Source organism: Cryptotermes secundus, unplaced genomic scaffold, assembly GCF_002891405.2.
Source record: "Cryptotermes secundus unplaced genomic scaffold, Csec_1.0 scaffold715, whole genome shotgun sequence".
NCBI lineage: Eukaryota > Metazoa > Arthropoda > Insecta > Blattodea > Kalotermitidae > Cryptotermes > Cryptotermes secundus.
The window spans coordinates 144,106-162,807 of NW_019724597.1; the positions used below are offsets into that span (position 1 = coordinate 144,106).

The 18,702-nt window shown below is 40.8% G+C and overlaps 1 protein-coding gene across 1 annotated transcript in view; it reads left to right on the forward strand.

The window, feature by feature from the left end:
* The first annotated feature begins 1,544 nt into the window (after window positions 1–1,544).
* LOC111862413 (dipeptidase 1) overlaps window positions 1,545–18,702 on the forward strand; it is a 28,437-nt gene continuing 11,279 nt past the window's right edge. The window contains exons 1-7 of the mRNA XM_023847784.2: window positions 1,545–1,890; window positions 5,168–5,291; window positions 10,855–11,032; window positions 15,495–15,651; window positions 15,743–15,875; window positions 16,646–16,796; window positions 17,848–17,932. Of these exons, the coding sequence (XP_023703552.1) occupies window positions 1,684–1,890; window positions 5,168–5,291; window positions 10,855–11,032; window positions 15,495–15,651; window positions 15,743–15,875; window positions 16,646–16,796; window positions 17,848–17,932 (1,035 nt within the window). The 5' untranslated portion in view covers window positions 1,545–1,683. The remainder of the gene's footprint in view (window positions 1,891–5,167; window positions 5,292–10,854; window positions 11,033–15,494; window positions 15,652–15,742; window positions 15,876–16,645; window positions 16,797–17,847; window positions 17,933–18,702) is intronic.

Sequence of the window (18,702 nt, forward strand, 5' to 3'; positions counted from 1 at the left end):
ACAGGGTCAGCTTTACTTTTTTTTTTTTACTTTATATTTCAGTGCATATTTCGGAAGTTTTTCATACATAAATGTATACATATTTAAGGGATTATTAGGGCATACAAATCCGGTCCCTACTTATACTCTCAAAGGAAGTCAAAAGTTACAATTCCACAGGTGAAACCGACCGCTATGATCATGCAAATTTCCAGGAAGTGGGCGGAGGGTGCGTCCTGTGCTCTGACGGCAAGATAACAGCGTGAATGCAGGTGACAAGCAGACATCCCAGAAGATGGCGCTCTTCACCTTTCATTTAATTTGTATGACCTATTAAACCTTACTAATTGGACGAACTACATAATACTTAAGAATTAATTTGCTGCCTCACAGAAGACACGGTCTCTGTTAAAAAGAATAATTGGACAATGCTGTTCAGCGAAATAACAGCTGTTTATTCTACGAATAATCGATGTAACGTTCTAAAGGGGCCCATACACGTACGAGGTTGGCTCGCGAGTCAGACTTGGCTCGGGTTCCAATGAGCCAAACTCGTCCGTGTGTAGGTCGCAAAGTTGGGAGTCAGCTGATGCATTTGTGGTGAAATTAATCCGAGCCCGTCCCGAGTCAAGCTCGCCGAGCCGGACTCGTACGTGTATGGACCCCCTAAGACTTTGTAGTCATGAGAGGCTCTGTCTGAATTTCGGCCAGGGCAGCGGCTAACGTGAAGTTCTTTCATGACTCCTTACGAGAAAATGCAGGGTTAGCACCTCGATTAGACCACGATGCGATTCCTTCCGAACCTTTTCCAATTCATTAGCATCCATCCTACCGTCCAAAGCCGTATGATCTCGACAATAAAAGCGTAGTTAAATGACCTAAGAACAGTTCTAAGAACAGTAAGAAACATAAATACACCATGTGGGAGAATATATAGAGCGTTTTAATGTTAACCACTGGGTTGTAAGTAGTACAGAATTGTAAGCAAGGGAATTTTTACAAATAAGATACATCTCTAGATGGCTCGTTTTATTATTAAAATAATAAGTCCTTATTTCACCTGACGCCAACAGACGACGGGAAGACGAAATTAAAACGTGTCCCTAAAATGCACAGTTTTTAATGTGTTTAATGACTCACGATGCCACGAAGGAGCATGGGAAGTGGAGGAATATCTCCAAGTATTCTTAACCACAACACTAGAGGGAGATGAATAATCAGCTTCACGCTCCGGTTGCCACATCCATAGGGAGAGAGCCATTGTGCCCATTGGATAGAAAGCTGGGTGGGCGCTAGAACCAGCCTGGAATCTGTGGAAAAAAGAAAAATATATGCCCTGCCGGGAACTTAATCCCGGTTCCCCGGGAATCCACTCTGTAGCTTGCTGACTGGCTACCCGTTTTCAAGAAACCCGAAACGCGTCCCTCAAGTAATACTTTATGTTCGCCATTTGCAGTGGATCGAATGCACACCTCCCTAACCCCTGGGCCCGTGGGCCCTGCGGGTCAGTATCGACCCAAGCGATGGGACTTGCACAAACGGCGCCTGCGCGCAAATTTAGTTCCGGTGTTTTGTCTTTCGCAAGGCGGCAGGGTGGACACGGTGGACACTACAGACGCTACCGACCCATACCGACGTAACACACAGCTTTGTCCCGTGTGGGCAATGCGGTTTCAAAATTGACTGCATGCCCGGGTTTTAACGATGGAGGTCGTCGGGGAAACAGAGAACAGTGGCAACACGACAACCATCTTCTGTAACAATTACTTACATTACCATGCAGGGAACCAGTACGTAGTGACTGCTGAGAGAAAGCGGTCATTACAAAAGATTGATGACTTCGATCTGATTGAACGCGCGGTAAGCAGCGCAGACGAGACGATCATAGCTACAGCACAACCCAACAGGCAGGTCAGTATAAACACAGTGCCCGGAGTTAAGTTACTTAGCGACATCTAGCCAGATTGGCATCGATGTGTTAAGATGTGATGCCATGTATTATTCTGACACATAGGTATAACCAACGATTCGGACGAATCTGGTACCTCCGTCTCGGGATGTAAATAATTACTGAAAGATGGACGGAGTGGGAGGAAAATATCGGGCTCTTTTCTTTCCCACACTATCCACAATGACTAAACCACGATGTAAAAGTAGAGTAAAGGTATCCCTGTAACAGGCCGTGGAGGCCTTAAGGGTTGTGAGATGTTGAGGTTCCCACATTTTATAGCCAATCGGCTCATAGATGGCGGTAAGGTTGTCAGCCCTACGCGCCGGCCGCTCTTTACCCCCAAGAATATTCCTGGTGCTCATTTCAGTTAGAGGCTGAGTCGACGCCAGGGCCGTAGTGCGGCTGGAATGATTAGGTAAATTGGAAAAAATCCAGTGACCTCATCGGGATTCGATCCCGCGACCTTGTAGCATAGTACCTTAACCAGCTACATAAGGGTATACAAATGGCAACAGATAGTTCGTTTTGTTATGTATGCCCTCTTTTAACTGGGAAGTTCCTGATTTGAATGTCAGTTGAAGGGTCGGCTATCTTGTCTGCAGATTTTCAACATTTTTCATAGCCTCTTCTGGCAAATGGTAAATTAAAAATAGGCCACAACCACTTCCCTGAAAATTCTATCCTCCACTCACTGTATATGATAATTCTCATATATATCTGAACTCTCAGCAATAAAAGACTGATTGCTGTTGCTTGAACTATTTTTCGACCCTGAAGACAGAGGCATTTTGTGCCTTCACAAAGGCACAAAATGGGGTTCGATTCCCAGCAAGGGCAAGATTTTTCTCTACTCTGCAANCATCAGTAAATCTGCCAGGTTACTTGGTGTCATATTTCAGAAGACAGTATGCACCGAGTTTAAGTTACATGTACAATTCTGAGCCTCGAGTTGGTACAGGACGGGATGGACAGCTGGGGTTCGATTCCCAGCAAGGGCAAGATTTTTCTCTACTCTGCAATGTCAAGACCGGCTCTGGGGCCCACCTAGCCTCCCATCCAGTGAGCACCGCAGCTCTTTCCTCTGGGATAAAGCGGCTGAGGCGTGAAGCTAACCACTCAGCTCCATCTAGTGCTGAAGTCAAGAATAGTGGAGCTATACCTCCACTCCTCCATAGGTCTTTACCTTATGTTTTACCTACAATGTTCCTTGGTGGACTGGATCTATGAAGGTTACCTCCTAAAAACAGAATCAGTAGTAGCCACGTGTATATTTCACCACCCATATAGACAGTATACCACTGTGAACGGTCTCAAGAGTGCCTACAACTATACTTTCTTCTCATGTGGTTTTCTTTATATCAGTGCCCAAAAAAGTGTCTTGCTTGGTATTCTGAAAACCTGGGTTCAAATACTGGCCTCAGAATTTTCATGAGTTTTATCTACCCTTCCAGGAAAACCCCAATATAGTACCTCAAATTAGACCATGACCGCTTCCTTCAACACCTCACTTTACTCTCTGAATGGAAACTCCCCACCAACTCTGATTTCTTGCCCCAGTTGTCCTCCTTATAACCCCTTGGCACAGACCACTGTAGAAAACATTGTTTCCAACGGTATATCCACTGTTGCACATTGATTTCTTGCTGTGGAGATGTTTTCATTTGCGACTGTTACTTTGAAATGGCTCTGCTATATTTGCTTTATCTCACAGTTGTTGCATAGTAATGGCTCAACACGCTATATTGCTCCCTCCTTAAAGTTATTTGTCCTGAACAGCCTACAGGCATACCATCATTTTTTCTTTTCCAAGGGCTGTGCTCTATACGCTACAGTATGAACCACCTGCTCTAACATTAACATACAATGTATTTTGTGCAACATTGCCATTAAAAACTGACCAAGTCTGATGTTTTAGTCCAGACTAAACCAAGAAATTAACTGAATCAGTAACATGTCTGTATTCGATAGATTCCTGTGGTAACCTCAGCTGGGGCACCTGCCTGCCTACAAATCAACAAACATCTAAAAAGGGAAGAACTGCTTGGAAGTACAACAATTTCCACTTTTGCTAGAAGAAGGGCTATTTTCTCTTACCAAATCTCATCTCTAAGGGACAGTTTTAAATTACACACAGTATGGGACAAATTAATGGATTCTAAGTTGTGGCAATTTTGCTTTGCAGTAGTGCATACAAGGGAATTTAAATGCCATGAGATAAGTCATAACATGTCCTCTTGCGAGGTACATTATATTCCTCTATTTCATTTCCATAGTATAGTTAGTCAAGCCTGTTCGACTTCACAAATATATTTCATCGTTTCTAAGTTCTTCCTTAGTTTAGTCTCTCTTTGATTTATACTGAAGAATCTGTTCTGTATTCTTTCATCAGTCAAGAAGGTTTATTGATATTTGTCTGCATTAATCTGTTATTATGTAGTTATATTGTACTGGGTATGAAATTTCTTTCATAATTCATGCTCCTCAAGGGAATATTTCTCCTCCTAATGAGGATATTAATTCAGTGGCTGTCCTGTTAATGAGCAGATTTTAACTGCATTTGTTTTTTTTTTCTGTTTACTTTCCTTTCTTAAGAAAAGAATCACCATGCTGTTTGTGTGGGTGTCCATGTCTCACATTTCAATTTTTGACCTTGAAAGATTTCCACAAACTTTGGTATAAATGTTATGCAAGTAGAGGCCTCCTCCAATCTTGTACTTTTAAACTTTCTGCAACTTGTAACAAGGACATGGCAAAGAGAAAACTTGTGAGATGGGAGTGACAGTAGTACTGATCAATGTAGGGTCCCAAAATGACATATGGCACTAGATTAAAAGAAGGAAAATGCCCATTCTATTGAAGTAATTTTTATGTAGAAGGTACAATGCCATATCAGCTATACAGAAATTTTATTTAGCTTCCAGCTTGACACCAAAGTCTAATGGAGCATAAACATAAAATTTAATATGAAGACAGACAGTAGACATTCCTACAAAGTATGTCTGAAATACTGTTTATAAGTCAACAGTTACATACATGGCCAAGGAACAAAGCTTTGTGTTCGTATCTGCCAAATTTAACACAGAATCAGCTCATAAGTAAAAAGATTTGTACAATTATGCGTAATCTTTATGTTTTACTGTGCCATAATTAGTGAATGAGTTTTCTTTTTCACTGTAACATAATTTGTGACTGTGAGTATATTCATTTATGTATCTGTTCCTTCTGCTGGTCATTTAGGCAGGCAGTCCTGATTTGGAACGGAAACTGCCAAATGGTGCCGCTGCAATTTTGCAAAGTCCCTCATCTTCTGGAGAAAAAGTGACAGATTCTGGTGGAAGCAAATTACGTAATGGAGAAAGAGGTATATTGCTGTTACTGGGAACAATTCACAGTGTTGTTTTTCAGTGATCTTTACATTTAAGAATACCAAACATGTATATACTTGTACAAGGTGGTTCAAATATGGCCAGGACTGATTTTTTTTAAAAACCTTAATTGCCAAACACTTACTTCCACATGTCAGTCTTCAACGTACTCCCTTCTGGATTCAGCACATTTTTTCCAACATTCTGGAAGCATCCTGATGCCCTTTTCAAAAAAGGCTTGTGGTTGGCAGTGTATCCACTCCCGAACAGTGTGGATGATGGCGTTGTCCACAAACCACATGCCTTGCAAGTCTGATTTGACCCTTCTGAACAGGTAGAAATCACTTGGGGCCAAATCAGGAATGTATGGCAGATGTGTCAGAAGGTTCCATTTCAATTTCCGGAGGGTTTACATTGTTTTGGCCGTATGGGGGTGTGCATTATCTTGAAGGAAGGCTACCCTCTTTCCACCTGTCTTCCGCTTGGATTGGATCTTTTCCTTCACCCCCTGCCAGTCCCAGAAGAACGTTGCCATCACTTTTCCTGCCGAACGGCTCCTCCGCGCTCTCTTGGGTTTGGGAAAACTGGTATGCCGCAACTTGTGTGATGACTGCTGGGACTTGGGAATGAACTAGTGCACCCACGTTTCATCGGTGGTCACTATAGACTTCAAAAATGTATCACCATCTTCAGACTGCTGTAGGAGACGACTGGCAGGTTGCATGCGCGCCATTTTGTTCACGTCCATCAAAGTGCGTGGTACACACCATGCATTCACCTTGTGATAGTTCAGCGCGTCTGCACAATCAATGTTTGGCTCGGTGATGGACGTTCGCGGCCGACGATCATGCGGTTCATTCTCCACGTGCTCTCTGCCCTCTCTGAAGCACTTACACCACTCAAACACATGGGTCCATCAAGAGACACTGTTCTCCATACTGTTGTTGGAGCCTGTGGTGAATTTCAGCAGACGGGACCTTAATCTCCAATGAGGAATTTGATCACAATGCATTGTTCCACGCTCCGCAGTACCTTCTGTTTGCTCATCACTCTAGGAACTCCCAGGCAGGACTGAACAGGTTCTAACCCGAACAGGAGGGAGGGTGGAGGTTGTGGCTTCACTCTCTCAAGGTCGCACAGCTGCTGCGCATTGCGGCTTGTTTACGCACAAATCAGTCCTGGTCATATTTGAACTACCTTGTACATATATAACTTTTGATCATATAAGTGCAGAAAGGTTTCATTTAGTAAATAATTTCAGGATTGAAGTGGGATTAAAACTGAGTCCTCTGATGATGAGGACATTGAAGAGCATGAAACACTGGTAGAATGGTGATTGGGAGATGAAACCAAAATACTAACAGAAACCTGCTCCAGTTTCATTTTCCCTGTCACAGATCCCATGCAAACTACCCTGCGCTTCTGTGGATAGATTCCAGCATATGGGCATCAGCAGCTGGGGAGCAAACTATGCACCTTCCCCCACCCCAGATATTTAAAAAATCAAAATTGAAGATAAAAAAGGAAATATATCAAATAATAATAAATAATTAGTTTTTCTTTAATTATTAAATTAGTCTTCAGCATATGTTCTGTATGCAAACTTATTGTCTCTCTCCTCTCCTGGATAAATTGATGGTTGTACCCGTGCCCTGGAAGGTAAATGTTTGACCTATGGCATGGCCAAAGACCATTCGATTTCGAATTATCACATAATGTAAGGTGATAATAAATACAGCATTCCAAAACTGCTGTCTGCAGAAAGAAGTCAATATCAAAAATTATTTCAGGACCTGAAACAAACTTACTTCACAACAACACATGAGAAATTGAATACCTACTGTTCTTCCTTGGGGGGGGGGGAAGAATGTCATGTAAATGAACTGAGGGTACTAAAGGTACTTTGTTATGCTTTTAGTAATACACAACCCTGATTTTTGGAGAACAGGTTATGCCCATAGTGGGATGGTCTGATTTCCCTGAATTAAGAACTTACTTACTTACTCATGGAGCTGAGCCCTTCTGGAGGAGCCGCCAATTCTGCAGCTACTCAAGAATTTCCTAGCATTTTATGAACCCAAAGGTTCATTACCGTGTTCACAAGAGCCCTCCACTGGTCCATATCCTGAGCCAGATCAATCCAATCCATACCATCTCTCTAAGATTCATTTTATTATTGTTCACCCACCTATGCCTTGGTCTTCCCAGTGGTCTCTTTCCTTCTGGCTTTCCCACAAATATCCTATATGCATTCCTTGTCTCCCCCATTCGTGCTACATGCCCTGCCAACCTCATCCTCCTTGACTTGATCGTTCTAATTATACTTGGAGAAGAGTACAAGTTACGAAGCTCCTCATTGTGCAGTTTTCTCCAACTTCCTGTGCCTTCATCTCTCTTTGGTCTAAATATTCTCCTCAACACCCTGTTCTCAAACACCCTCAGTCTATCTTCCTTAATGTCAGAGACCAAGTTTCACACCCATACAGAACCACAGGCAAAATTATAGTTTTGTATATTCTACTTTTTATGTTTTTGGACAACAGATGAGAAGACAAAAGGTTCTGGACTGAATGGTAGCAAGCATTACCTGAGTTCAATCTCCTCTTAATTTCCTCCTCAATCAGATTTTGACTTGTTATTGTTGTTCCGAAATATCTGAACTGTGCCACATTTTCAAAACATCTGTTTCGTATCTTTATGTCATGATTTTGCCCTGCATTTTGATGACGAGACAGCAAGATATACTTAGTTTTCTCTGTGTTTACTTCTAGACCAGCCTCTTTACTTGCGTCAATTAAAGTTTGTGTGTTTTTCTTTATGGTATCTACATTATCCTAATGGGAATTAAGAACACATAGTTTAATTTTTAAGGTAGCCCATTATGAAGAGACCAGAAAGATGGTAAATTAATTGATCTGACTGCAAGAAGATGTCATACTGGTTACTGCCAGATACCCACATGTGGAAAGTGTTAACCACCTCATTATTTCAAGTTCTGTAAAGCAAGGGAACCTGTTTTACATTGTCTAATTAAAAATGATAATCTATTTAATCTGCACAGCATGTGTGGAGAATTCATCCTTTGTATCTCATAGCTTTGATACTACATTTAAATAGCCAAGATAGTAGAACTGACTTGAAAAGATCAGTGAGCAAAACATTGGTTAGCTCTCTAGCATTTCATTGTACCCCTTCAACCAGCTTCATGTTAGTTAAAGAATGCACAAGAGTGACCTACGTTAGAGTATTGGTTCTTCCTCAAGAATATTTTTATAATGCCTTCAGTTTGTAAGGAAGTACAATTCATAATACTGTAGATAACGACATGACAGTAAGGGACTTTTATAATCACAAGGATTAATAATTTACTGTACTATATTTGCACAATTGTATAGAACCTTTTTATACACATATCAAAGCCTAAATTTTAGACAACCTTTCTTTACATATCAGTTGTACAGAATGTATTGAGAGCTTCTATATACAGTAAAATATGATCAGTGTATTAATTATTTCTGTAAATTTTCAACTTTTTATGTGTGAATTTGAACTTACATGAATGTAATTTGTATTTGGAAGGAAAGGAAATAACACTATATTTATGCGAAATGGTAACATTGCACATTTGAATTCAACAGTATATTAAAAGATTTGCAAAGAACAGAAAGCATAATAAACATGTTTGCAATTATTAGGCTTCAACATAATTTCACAAATGTTCAATGAGTATTTCGGTTTATATCTGACGAATGTTAGGGAATACAAATCCTGTAAAACCAGGTTGGTTACTCATGTTTCATATTCTGTGACTTGTAACAGAAGAATATCATGTGATTTAGTGATTATAGACAGGTTTTGGATTGATGAACGGATTTACTGAACTTATAATTACAAGTAGGGATTATGCTCTCATTGTGCTACACATTTCACAAATCACTACACGATGCACTAGGTCTTCTCAGTCTGTTTCAGTCTTCACTAGGTGTTGCATGGCAGCAGCTTTCAACTGCAGACATTCCCCTTCCTCTGGATTCCCAAATGGTCCCCAACCTCAGCTACCAGCTTCTCACAGCAACAGCTCACAACAACTGAACCCCAGTGGTCAATTAATTCTCAGCAACCAACTCATTAACAAAAATTTGTCCTGCTTGTAACATCTCAGCACAGACCACACAGAAAACCCTGTTCCTCTGTTCCTGTGCAATTGATGCATTCTTGTCTGTTGGTGTGACCACGTTATTGCTATTCAGCCATTGGCTAGCGATGGCAGTTGTCTGCAGAGCCATTACTTAACAGTGGCTGTTGTATGGATGCTTATTTCATGTTCATTGCCTAGCTATGGGTCTACATGCCATAATAGAAAGAGAGCTCATTCAGTGAAGTCTATAAGGACTGAACAGCCAGGAACTGATTTCTGTTAGCAGACTTGAGATTTCTCTCTTAACTATCATATCCAGACCAGTTGTGGTGCTCACACAGCCTCCTAACAGCCAAATACATTCATGACTAATAGCATGTCTGCTTGGAAAACCCCAAATAATGTGTACTATGTTTTTTGTCTGAATTTGTCAGCCTGTTCAAAGACAGTAAGTTGACAAAGTAGTAATATAGTGAAAGAACAAGAAAAATAGTTCCCAACATTTGAGAAGAACATGGCACCTCCACCTGCATAGCAGAACAGTAAGCTGGGTGCATAACAGTGGTTTTTACACAGTGTGTCCAGGTTCTGTTAGGACTGTGTTCATTAAAAATACAAGACATGAATTATTTTCAAAATTTCACTCTTTTTATTCAAAATAGTCCCCTTCTGAATCAATACATAGCTGGAATCAATTAAAAAGTTCTTGAAAACAGTCACTGTACTCCTTTTGTGGAATCGCATTTAAAACTGCTGTAGATTCCCTTTGGATGTCCTGGATGGTGTTGTGATGGTCTCCTTTCATCACCAACTTAACTTTTGGGAACAACGAGAAATCTGCTGGAGCCAAATTTGGCAAATACGGAGGATGATCAAGGATTGTGATCCCTTTTCTGGCCAAAAAATCGCGCAAAATCTTCAGTTTGTGGGAGGGGAGGGGGGGCATTGTCGTGGAGGAGTGACCAGGAACCTTGCTCTCAATATTCAGGTCGAATTCGAAGAATTCTCGCCCACAAACAATTGAGGACTCCAAGATGATAATCAGAATTCACTGTTTGACCTTCTGGCAGAAATTCCTTGTGAATGATTCCTTTGGAATTGAACACATAATGCAGCGATGCTTGTGCTTTGAAATTATAGACAGCCACAGCTGAAACTTCAAGAATCTTAACGCCACAACTCGCCAACAGATGGCATTGAAGGGGGGGGGGAACTAGTCCTACTTGATGTGGGACACACCGTGTATATAGGGAAGGATCAAGACAGGCAATGGGCAGACCAAGGGGAGAGTGTGGCACTGGTAAGTGACATATGAGGAAAGATGTAGCTCATGCCACACCCACATCACACCAGTCTTTATTTCCATGGTTTTAAGTGGTGATAAGACACAGGGATAATTTTTGGAACTTCACTGTTTGCAGCTGTGCTGGAGCTTGACTGCAAGCAATGGTTGGCTGTCTGTGGCCTTCTGATCGTTGCTGCTGCTTTGGGAGTGGGAGTGGGGGTACCACTTGCGCTGGAACTTCGTTCTTCACGCCTTCTTGAGGCTCGATTACAAGTGGTCAGACGCATCTTAAAGGAGGTACCTCTTGTGGATGGGTGAGAATGAAATCATGATGTACAGCACAGTGTAGGAAAGTGATTCTTAGATCCTAGTTATGAACTTGTACTATTGTACAAGTATCCGATTTTATCCATGAAAAGTTCTTAAGTTGTGTCAGACGACAGCCAGTCAGTTGGAGAATTGGAGTACCTGCAAAGGGCAGGTATATTTTCCTTTTTCCCAGTATGTTAACTATTTGAAGCTTGAAATTAATTTAAATGACACTTAAAGGTTCATTCCTACCTCACAGAAAACACAGAATCTCCATTACAAACAACGGACAGTTACTGGTGTTTATCCTAAGAACCACATGAATCGTATAAATACACGCTATGGGTGACAAGGAAGGATGCAGAGTTTCTGAATGTTACAGCATGTGGTTGAACGTTACCACTGTGCTTTATAAAGGGTTGAGACTGAACTGCTACAACGTAACAACATCATCACGGGGAACTACCTTTACAAATAACATCAAAAAACCTAGAATACATCACTCCAAGTATAAACAACCCATTGAGTGATACATAGTATAATGAGCATAAGCTTCATACAACATTATGAAGGTCAAACCAACATGACCTAGTTTATGATGGAAGATCTCGACATGTGGACACCCCACAACATAATTATTCCTATCACATGGAACAGTATATCAATACTTAGCAGTCACAGACTTTTAAAGAGGTTTATAATAAGTATTACATATATTCTTGTGCAATCTTAATTTTAACTTTTACCATTTAACTGTAAATTCAAATTATGTATATAGAACTTATAAGAACAGACTATGGATCCATATTGAATTAAGATGCAATTAATGCTTGTATTATTATACGCCTGATGATGACCCAACATAAGAGTCAAAACATATAGCGTCAATAGTCGATAAACAAATGTTGATACAGCAGTATCTATTTTGTTTTTTCAGAAATACTGTTGTTTAGACTGCCCCCTGTATATCATATATCCTATATATGACACATAACAGGATGCATACTATGAAAATTACAAACTGTTTCCAGTCATGGTATTTGTTGGTACAGTTTACTTAGTTTACTTTAAAAAATTTCATTGTCAACATCAATGCACTTTGCAACTCGTGTGAAGACATTGCTGTTGCTCGTCTGAGTGTATCTTGACATTCCTTTATGTGGGCGATAACATTCATTACCTCTGTCCTGGAAACTGTTCTGAATAGGACACAAGTGCATATATGTCTTTTACCTTAGAATGACTGATACTTTGTTCTCCAAGAATATTGACCTTTCCCCCTGGGACACTGCATACACCATACTGTTCTCTTTTCATACCTTATTAGCATATATTTTTCTCTAAATACATTTGCTAGAACTTTGTTTTTCCTTGATATTCTTGTCTTTCCCTGATATTCTTGTCAAACAGCCCCAAAATCCATTTTCAATGTCAGTAATTTTTCTTTCCTTTAAAATTCTGTACTTCTGAACCATATTCTGTAACACAATACAAGATGTTTTGACTTCACAGCACTTGAGCATTAGGTGGGTCACAATAAAACTAAGCAACAGTAACTACTCTAATTTTTTAATATTTTAAGATATAACTGAGAGTCAACAGCACAACAGTTGATTATAAACCGATATTAAAATGTTTAATTTATTTTATTTTGAACCCACTACACATTTTGATCTGCAAATATCATCATCAGGTGGTTTACAAATTAATTCAGTGATGACATATGTGATGATCAAAACATGTAGGGTTTGAAAAGAAAAGAATCCAAATATTAAACATTTTAATACCAGTGTGGGATGTCGATGTTAGTTGAGACAACCACTTAACTATAACAATAAATGTTCACTGCATTTAAAACTGGTATCACAGATGAGTGGGGAGTGTGTCTGAAGAATACCGATGGAGACTCCTTTCGTGGCAGTTAGCCCAGCCTAGTGATGACAGTGCTGAGTGGAGGCCCTAGAAAGGGCCGTTTTGTTTAGCCTCCATTGAAGTGAAGTAGCAAGCACAGCGTGTTTCCTTGCGACAGCCCAATGTTCTTCTTTTGCTGCCCTGCGTCTTCTTAGTAGCCGCCAGGTGTTCTTAGCAGCCACTGGATGCTTACGAGCTGGCAGGATAGCAGCGAATCTGGCTGGCTAGGCGCTATGGTGTGTGTGCTGGCAGAGTTGGCTGTCTACGGGGCATGAGCTGGCAGGGTCAGTGCGGTGCTGTTTACTGGAGAGTGGAGCGGTGTTGGTATTCTGCTTGCAGTGAAGGGTGACTGATGAAAACTGATGGTAGCCAAGTCAAAGTCAAAGTCACATTGTGACTAATGGTCGGTCAGTCTGTCTGTCTTGGTGTTGAAACCCAACTGGGGCTCCTGACCAGATGTTTATTCTTATATGAAGGTTACTTTCCTGTCCCTTTGGTGTGCTCTCTGACAAGAGGTCGGGTCTGTCATTTGTCAGCCATAGTCGATAGTATTAGTCCATTGTCAATATGTACACTTATTTACAATTGAGCCTTAATATCTAGTATGTATAATATAGACAAGGCCTCTGTCATTCCAGGCTCAGTACAGCAGATTTTGCCCTATTTCTAGTAGTATTCGCTACCACGGCAGTCTAGTCACTTGAACGGTCGTATGCCTGACTGCAGCCAAGTTTAAGCCTATTATACTTTCTGTGACGGGCTTCACCATGTCCAATGTTGCGAACATTCTCATTATCATGATTTTATATGACTTCTGCTTGTTGCCTGCATAATTTTGTTATATAGTCATATATGTATGGGATTTTGAATGCCATGTGCAAATTGTGGACCGGTGTGTGCCTTGGAAAATTGCCAATTGTGTGGAGAACCTTGTTTTGCAGGTGTTGCAATTTCATTAGATGGGGGGGGGGGCTGCTTGCTTTATGTGGGGCTTCCTCCTCCAGTGTAGTGGCTTCGGCACTAGAAGTGTCTGTGTCCATTGTTGTCGCCCTGAGAGGTGCGAAGTAGTTGTGGGTGGTAACCTAATTTGTCCGGGTGCTTCTGGAGGCAGCTGCTGCTTTTTTTCTAAGTCAGGGCAGACTCAGTGGTGCTGTGTTGTTTGCGCCTCTGGACTTCTTTGAAGCCTTCCACTCCGGCTGGATTTTTAGTTCCTGAGGCGCTGGCCTTCAACAGGGACTTTAGCTCATTCAGTGTAACTATAATTTCCATACAGTGCACTGAACAGTGTCTTGCCGGAGAGGGCCTTGCAATAGTTGACTCTGTTGTCATTGATGGCACTGACTATTGCCACCCATTCGGCACTCTCTCCAACCGCAGCAGGTGGGAGCCTAGCCACGTCATCAGTGTTGCATAGGATGTTGAATAAGTGCCTGTACTGCGTATCCACATTAGAGTACTGCTTTATCTGCACCTTGTACTCTGCCTGTAGGGAGGCACGTTTTTCAACCCAGAGTGCCTGGTACCCCAGCACAAGGACACCCACCATTTCTAGCATGGCACGATCCACTTCCAACTTTACTGTTATCACACTAGTGTCACTGAATTATTTAATTATTTTTTTTTCACACTTGCTCAGTCTAAGTTTTTTAACACTAAACCGATGCCTGATGATTCCTGAACCCACACTGAATGGCCTGATCGTCTCTTGAACCCACATTGAATCAGTGTTTGCAGCAGGCAAACACACATTAATGTTAACCGATGATCAGTCCACTCCAATGTCACTAATAGCAATACTGATCTCTCTTTATTCATTCACTGCTGTCTGATCTCGATCGAACTCACTCACCAGCTTTGAATCTCGAACCCACACTGTTGAATGATCCTCATGATGGTAGCCAGTTGGAGGCCCATATCTTTATACCATTACCGCTGGGCGGTGCACAGACCAGTTGGCGATGGAGCTGCGATTATGGGCGCTAATTGGATAGCGCTTGTGTTGGTGTCTAGAGAGCCAGGCTGCAAGCAATGTATAAATATTGCTGCAGTTGTGAGTGCTGATTGGATAGTGCTTGTGTTGGTGTCTAGAGAGCCAGGCTGCAAGTGATGTAAAAATATTGCCTGTTTTCAGTGCACTGCAGGAGTCAATTGTAAACAAGTGTACATAGTGACAATGGACTAATACTATCGACTGTGACTGACTAATGACAGATCCGACCTCCAGTCAGAAAGGGCGCCCCACATGGACAGGACAGTAACTTTCATTTAAAAGAAACATCTGGTCATGAGCCCCAGCCAGGACTCAACACCAAGACAGACAGATTGACTGAGCATCAGTCACAATGTGACTTTGACTTTGCACTGCGGGAGTTGTCTGTTATGCACTGTGGAAGGTTCCAACACCAGTTTCTAATCAACTGTTGTGTTGATGGCTCTCAATTATATCTTTAATCATGATACACAACAGTATGCAGAAAATAAAAATAGAGATTGTCAGTTCTAAGTTTGGAGGAGCTCAGAAACAACTTAGTTCAGCCTTCTTCTTGTTTCATGCAGACATAATGATTTACCATGGAACATACGCAAATTCTTGCGCAACCAACTGCATGACTTCCACTTCTCAGAGGATCTACGTCAGCAAGAACCATGGTCACAAAGTGTCTGGTCTCATACAGATTTGCATCGGCTAAAGCAAGGCATGGTTGGTGCACAGGTAAAATAACACGCTCTGCTTGTAACGTGTAGTGTCTCTGTACCACAGTTCTCTTATGCTCATTTAAGTGCTGCTGGATTTAATTTCACAGTTCTGGTCAGCCTATGTCCCGTGTGGATCACAGTACCTCGACTCAGTACAGCTCACTTTGGAACAGATTGATGTCATACGTCGTCTTGTGGATAAATATCCTAATCAGATGCAACTTGTAACAACTGCCAAAGGTGAGCCTGAGTTTACAAATGCCCCTCCACAAAAGGCACTCTTACTGGGTCATGTCTACTTAGAATGCAAAGGGAATTTTCTAGAGATATGTACACAAGCTATAGATACCGAGGAAGGAACTCTATTTGGAAAAATCTGGCAAGCAACTTGTGACTGTTGCTACCAGCTATGTTGCTTGTTGCAACCGGAACTTTAGATATTGCACTATAAAAAAAAACAGAAGTGCAGCTAAAGAGCTGTGATTTAACACAATAAAAAGTCCACATCTCAGAATGACTTCTGCAAAATTACTGGAATGCATACTAAGTGAATAGATGTTCAGTGTATATGACCTGAAGTTTTTGTGATGGTGAAGATTCATGTTGCAGTCTGGTATCACAGTATAGTGAGTTATTTGGAATTAATACGACACAAATTAGTAGTAATTCTTGATGGTGTTACCCTTCATAATCGTGAAAGAAGTCGTTCTTTGAAGTACTGTAATGGTTTGCGATTGGTATCCTGTAATCCCTTGAAATGAGATGCTATATTCTACTGAGGACAGCCTGCCAGCCCAAACTGCTTAGTAGGTTTATGAGTGGTAACACAGGATCAAGAATCATTAACTAAAAAAGTATCAGAATAATATGAGCATTCAGTGCAAGAAAAATGACTGATTTATCTCTGTAGCCATAGAAGGAAAAGCAAATGAACATAAACAGTCTATTCATGCACCAAACCTTCAACAGTCAGAGCACTTACCACTGTCTTGCATTTGTGTGAAAAACAGGTATTGAGGAAGCGCACCATTCTGGCAGAGTAGCAAGCCTGATTGGTGTGGAAGGAGGTCACTCACTGGGGTCAAGCCTGGCTGTGCTTCGGATGTTCTACCAACTTGGTGCACGGTACATGACTCTGACACACACTTGCAACACTCCTTGGTGAGTAGAAAGCTCAGCTGAGAGAATTGCCCCAATATCAAATGGGCTGATGAACGCAGAGACTGCTTGAAGGACATAAAGAAAACGCAGACATAAGAAATGATCTGAGTAAGAGTTAAAAACTATTTGTATACCTATACTGAGTGTTCACTACCAAACCAAATTAACAACGCATTTAATGGATCATTTTTCATCACCTTTGAACCATGGCTCCATCTTATGGGAAATGTAAAGCTTACATCATAACAGAACTAAAAGGGTCTTCTTTTTCCTCAAGTCTTCCCATGAATTGCTTCAAAATGGCTTGCCTTTGGGGGCAAGGTCTTGAGTCAGTTTATAAGATCTGGTGTGAATGCAGTGAATTACATTAGCTGCACTGACACATGTTAAGAAACAGCTGTTGTGTCTGCCTGAACATGAGTGGTGGCAACTGAGTATCGATTCTTCATATAGAAGTGCAAGCATATCATTTACTGGGCCCGCAAAGATGGTGAAATCTATAATGGAAAGCTTCCTGTCTCTCTTTTCTGACACTTAGTTTCCTTCTGTGAATCATCAATCATTATTACCTTTTACATAATTGCAATTTTCAACCTAATCCAACATTGCACAGCTGGAAGGATGTCACAAGAGACAAACCATATGTTGTTTTTGGACCCATGATGAAAAAAAATATCTGCTACTCTATAAATGCATTGGTTCTTAAAGATTTCAAATCCTACTCTTACAATGAGTCCATTTAACTCACTGGGGCATGAAAGTTATCTCAATAATATTTAAAAATTCAATTCCTACCCCAGAAAAACCAATGACCAGTTGGTTAATACTGTTTAGAGATAAAAGTATAATCATTGTTTATTCAAAATACCCTATGAAACACAGATTGAATACACTGTGCGGACAATACAGAGATTTTGACAGTTACAGCATGCAGTACATACAGTAACTACTATACTTTGTAGGATTAAAAGTGCAGCTTAAGATCAGAACTCGAAAGTACTGGTAGCTTGCAACATATCAGTGATGTGCTTCAAATGTTGCCTGTTGTCAGGGCAGACTCCTCACTGGCTGATGATCCCAGTGATACACTGCCAATGGACTTTATTGAACATGGAGGGCTGTCTGGCTTTGGAAAGGTGTGTACTTGATAACTGAACTGACTGTGCTTTCTTGAGGGAAGAAGGGAGACTTATGAGGTCACTATAATGTCTGTCCACCTCATTTCAAGTTTTAAAAAAATTCTCACAAAACTTTGTAGGTTCAGTAGTTACTAGGGCCCACTCCAAGTTAATATGTTCTCATTTCCTACAACTGATGACAGAATCACGGAAGGGTGGTGGAACACTGATGTTGGAGTGACACCTTGTACGGGGCCCTGAAACAATGTACAGTGACATTTTATTTAAAAAATATGCAACTTTTATTGAGAACATTCTTTTGTAGAATGCAAAGAACAAAATGAAGGCTGCATGATAACTTTTTTCAGCTTTTGATTTTATAGTGATAAATCATGAATCATTCAAATTAGACACATGAAATTTCAAATGGAGATATATCAAAGTGTAAATCTGCCCCCTTAGTACTACATTTAACAAAAACATTCTGTGGATTAAGGATTCCACTCCAGTTCCAGTTTACAAACTTCACTGCCCTTTATATGAAATCCCATGTACTACTCTTCTTCACCTAACATGAACTGAAATAAAACATACGAGTATTCCTCGATTTATGCAGTAGCTGTATTCCAAAACGAAAAAGTCTCAAAGGGTGAAATTGCATAAACCCAATATAATTTTCCCCTCTTTATGCTTCTCCCAACAGTCAATCGGCCAGCAAGCAATTCTCATTCAGGAAATCAGCCTAAATTAGTTGACTGCATTAAAATGTTTTTCTTATTTGCATATAA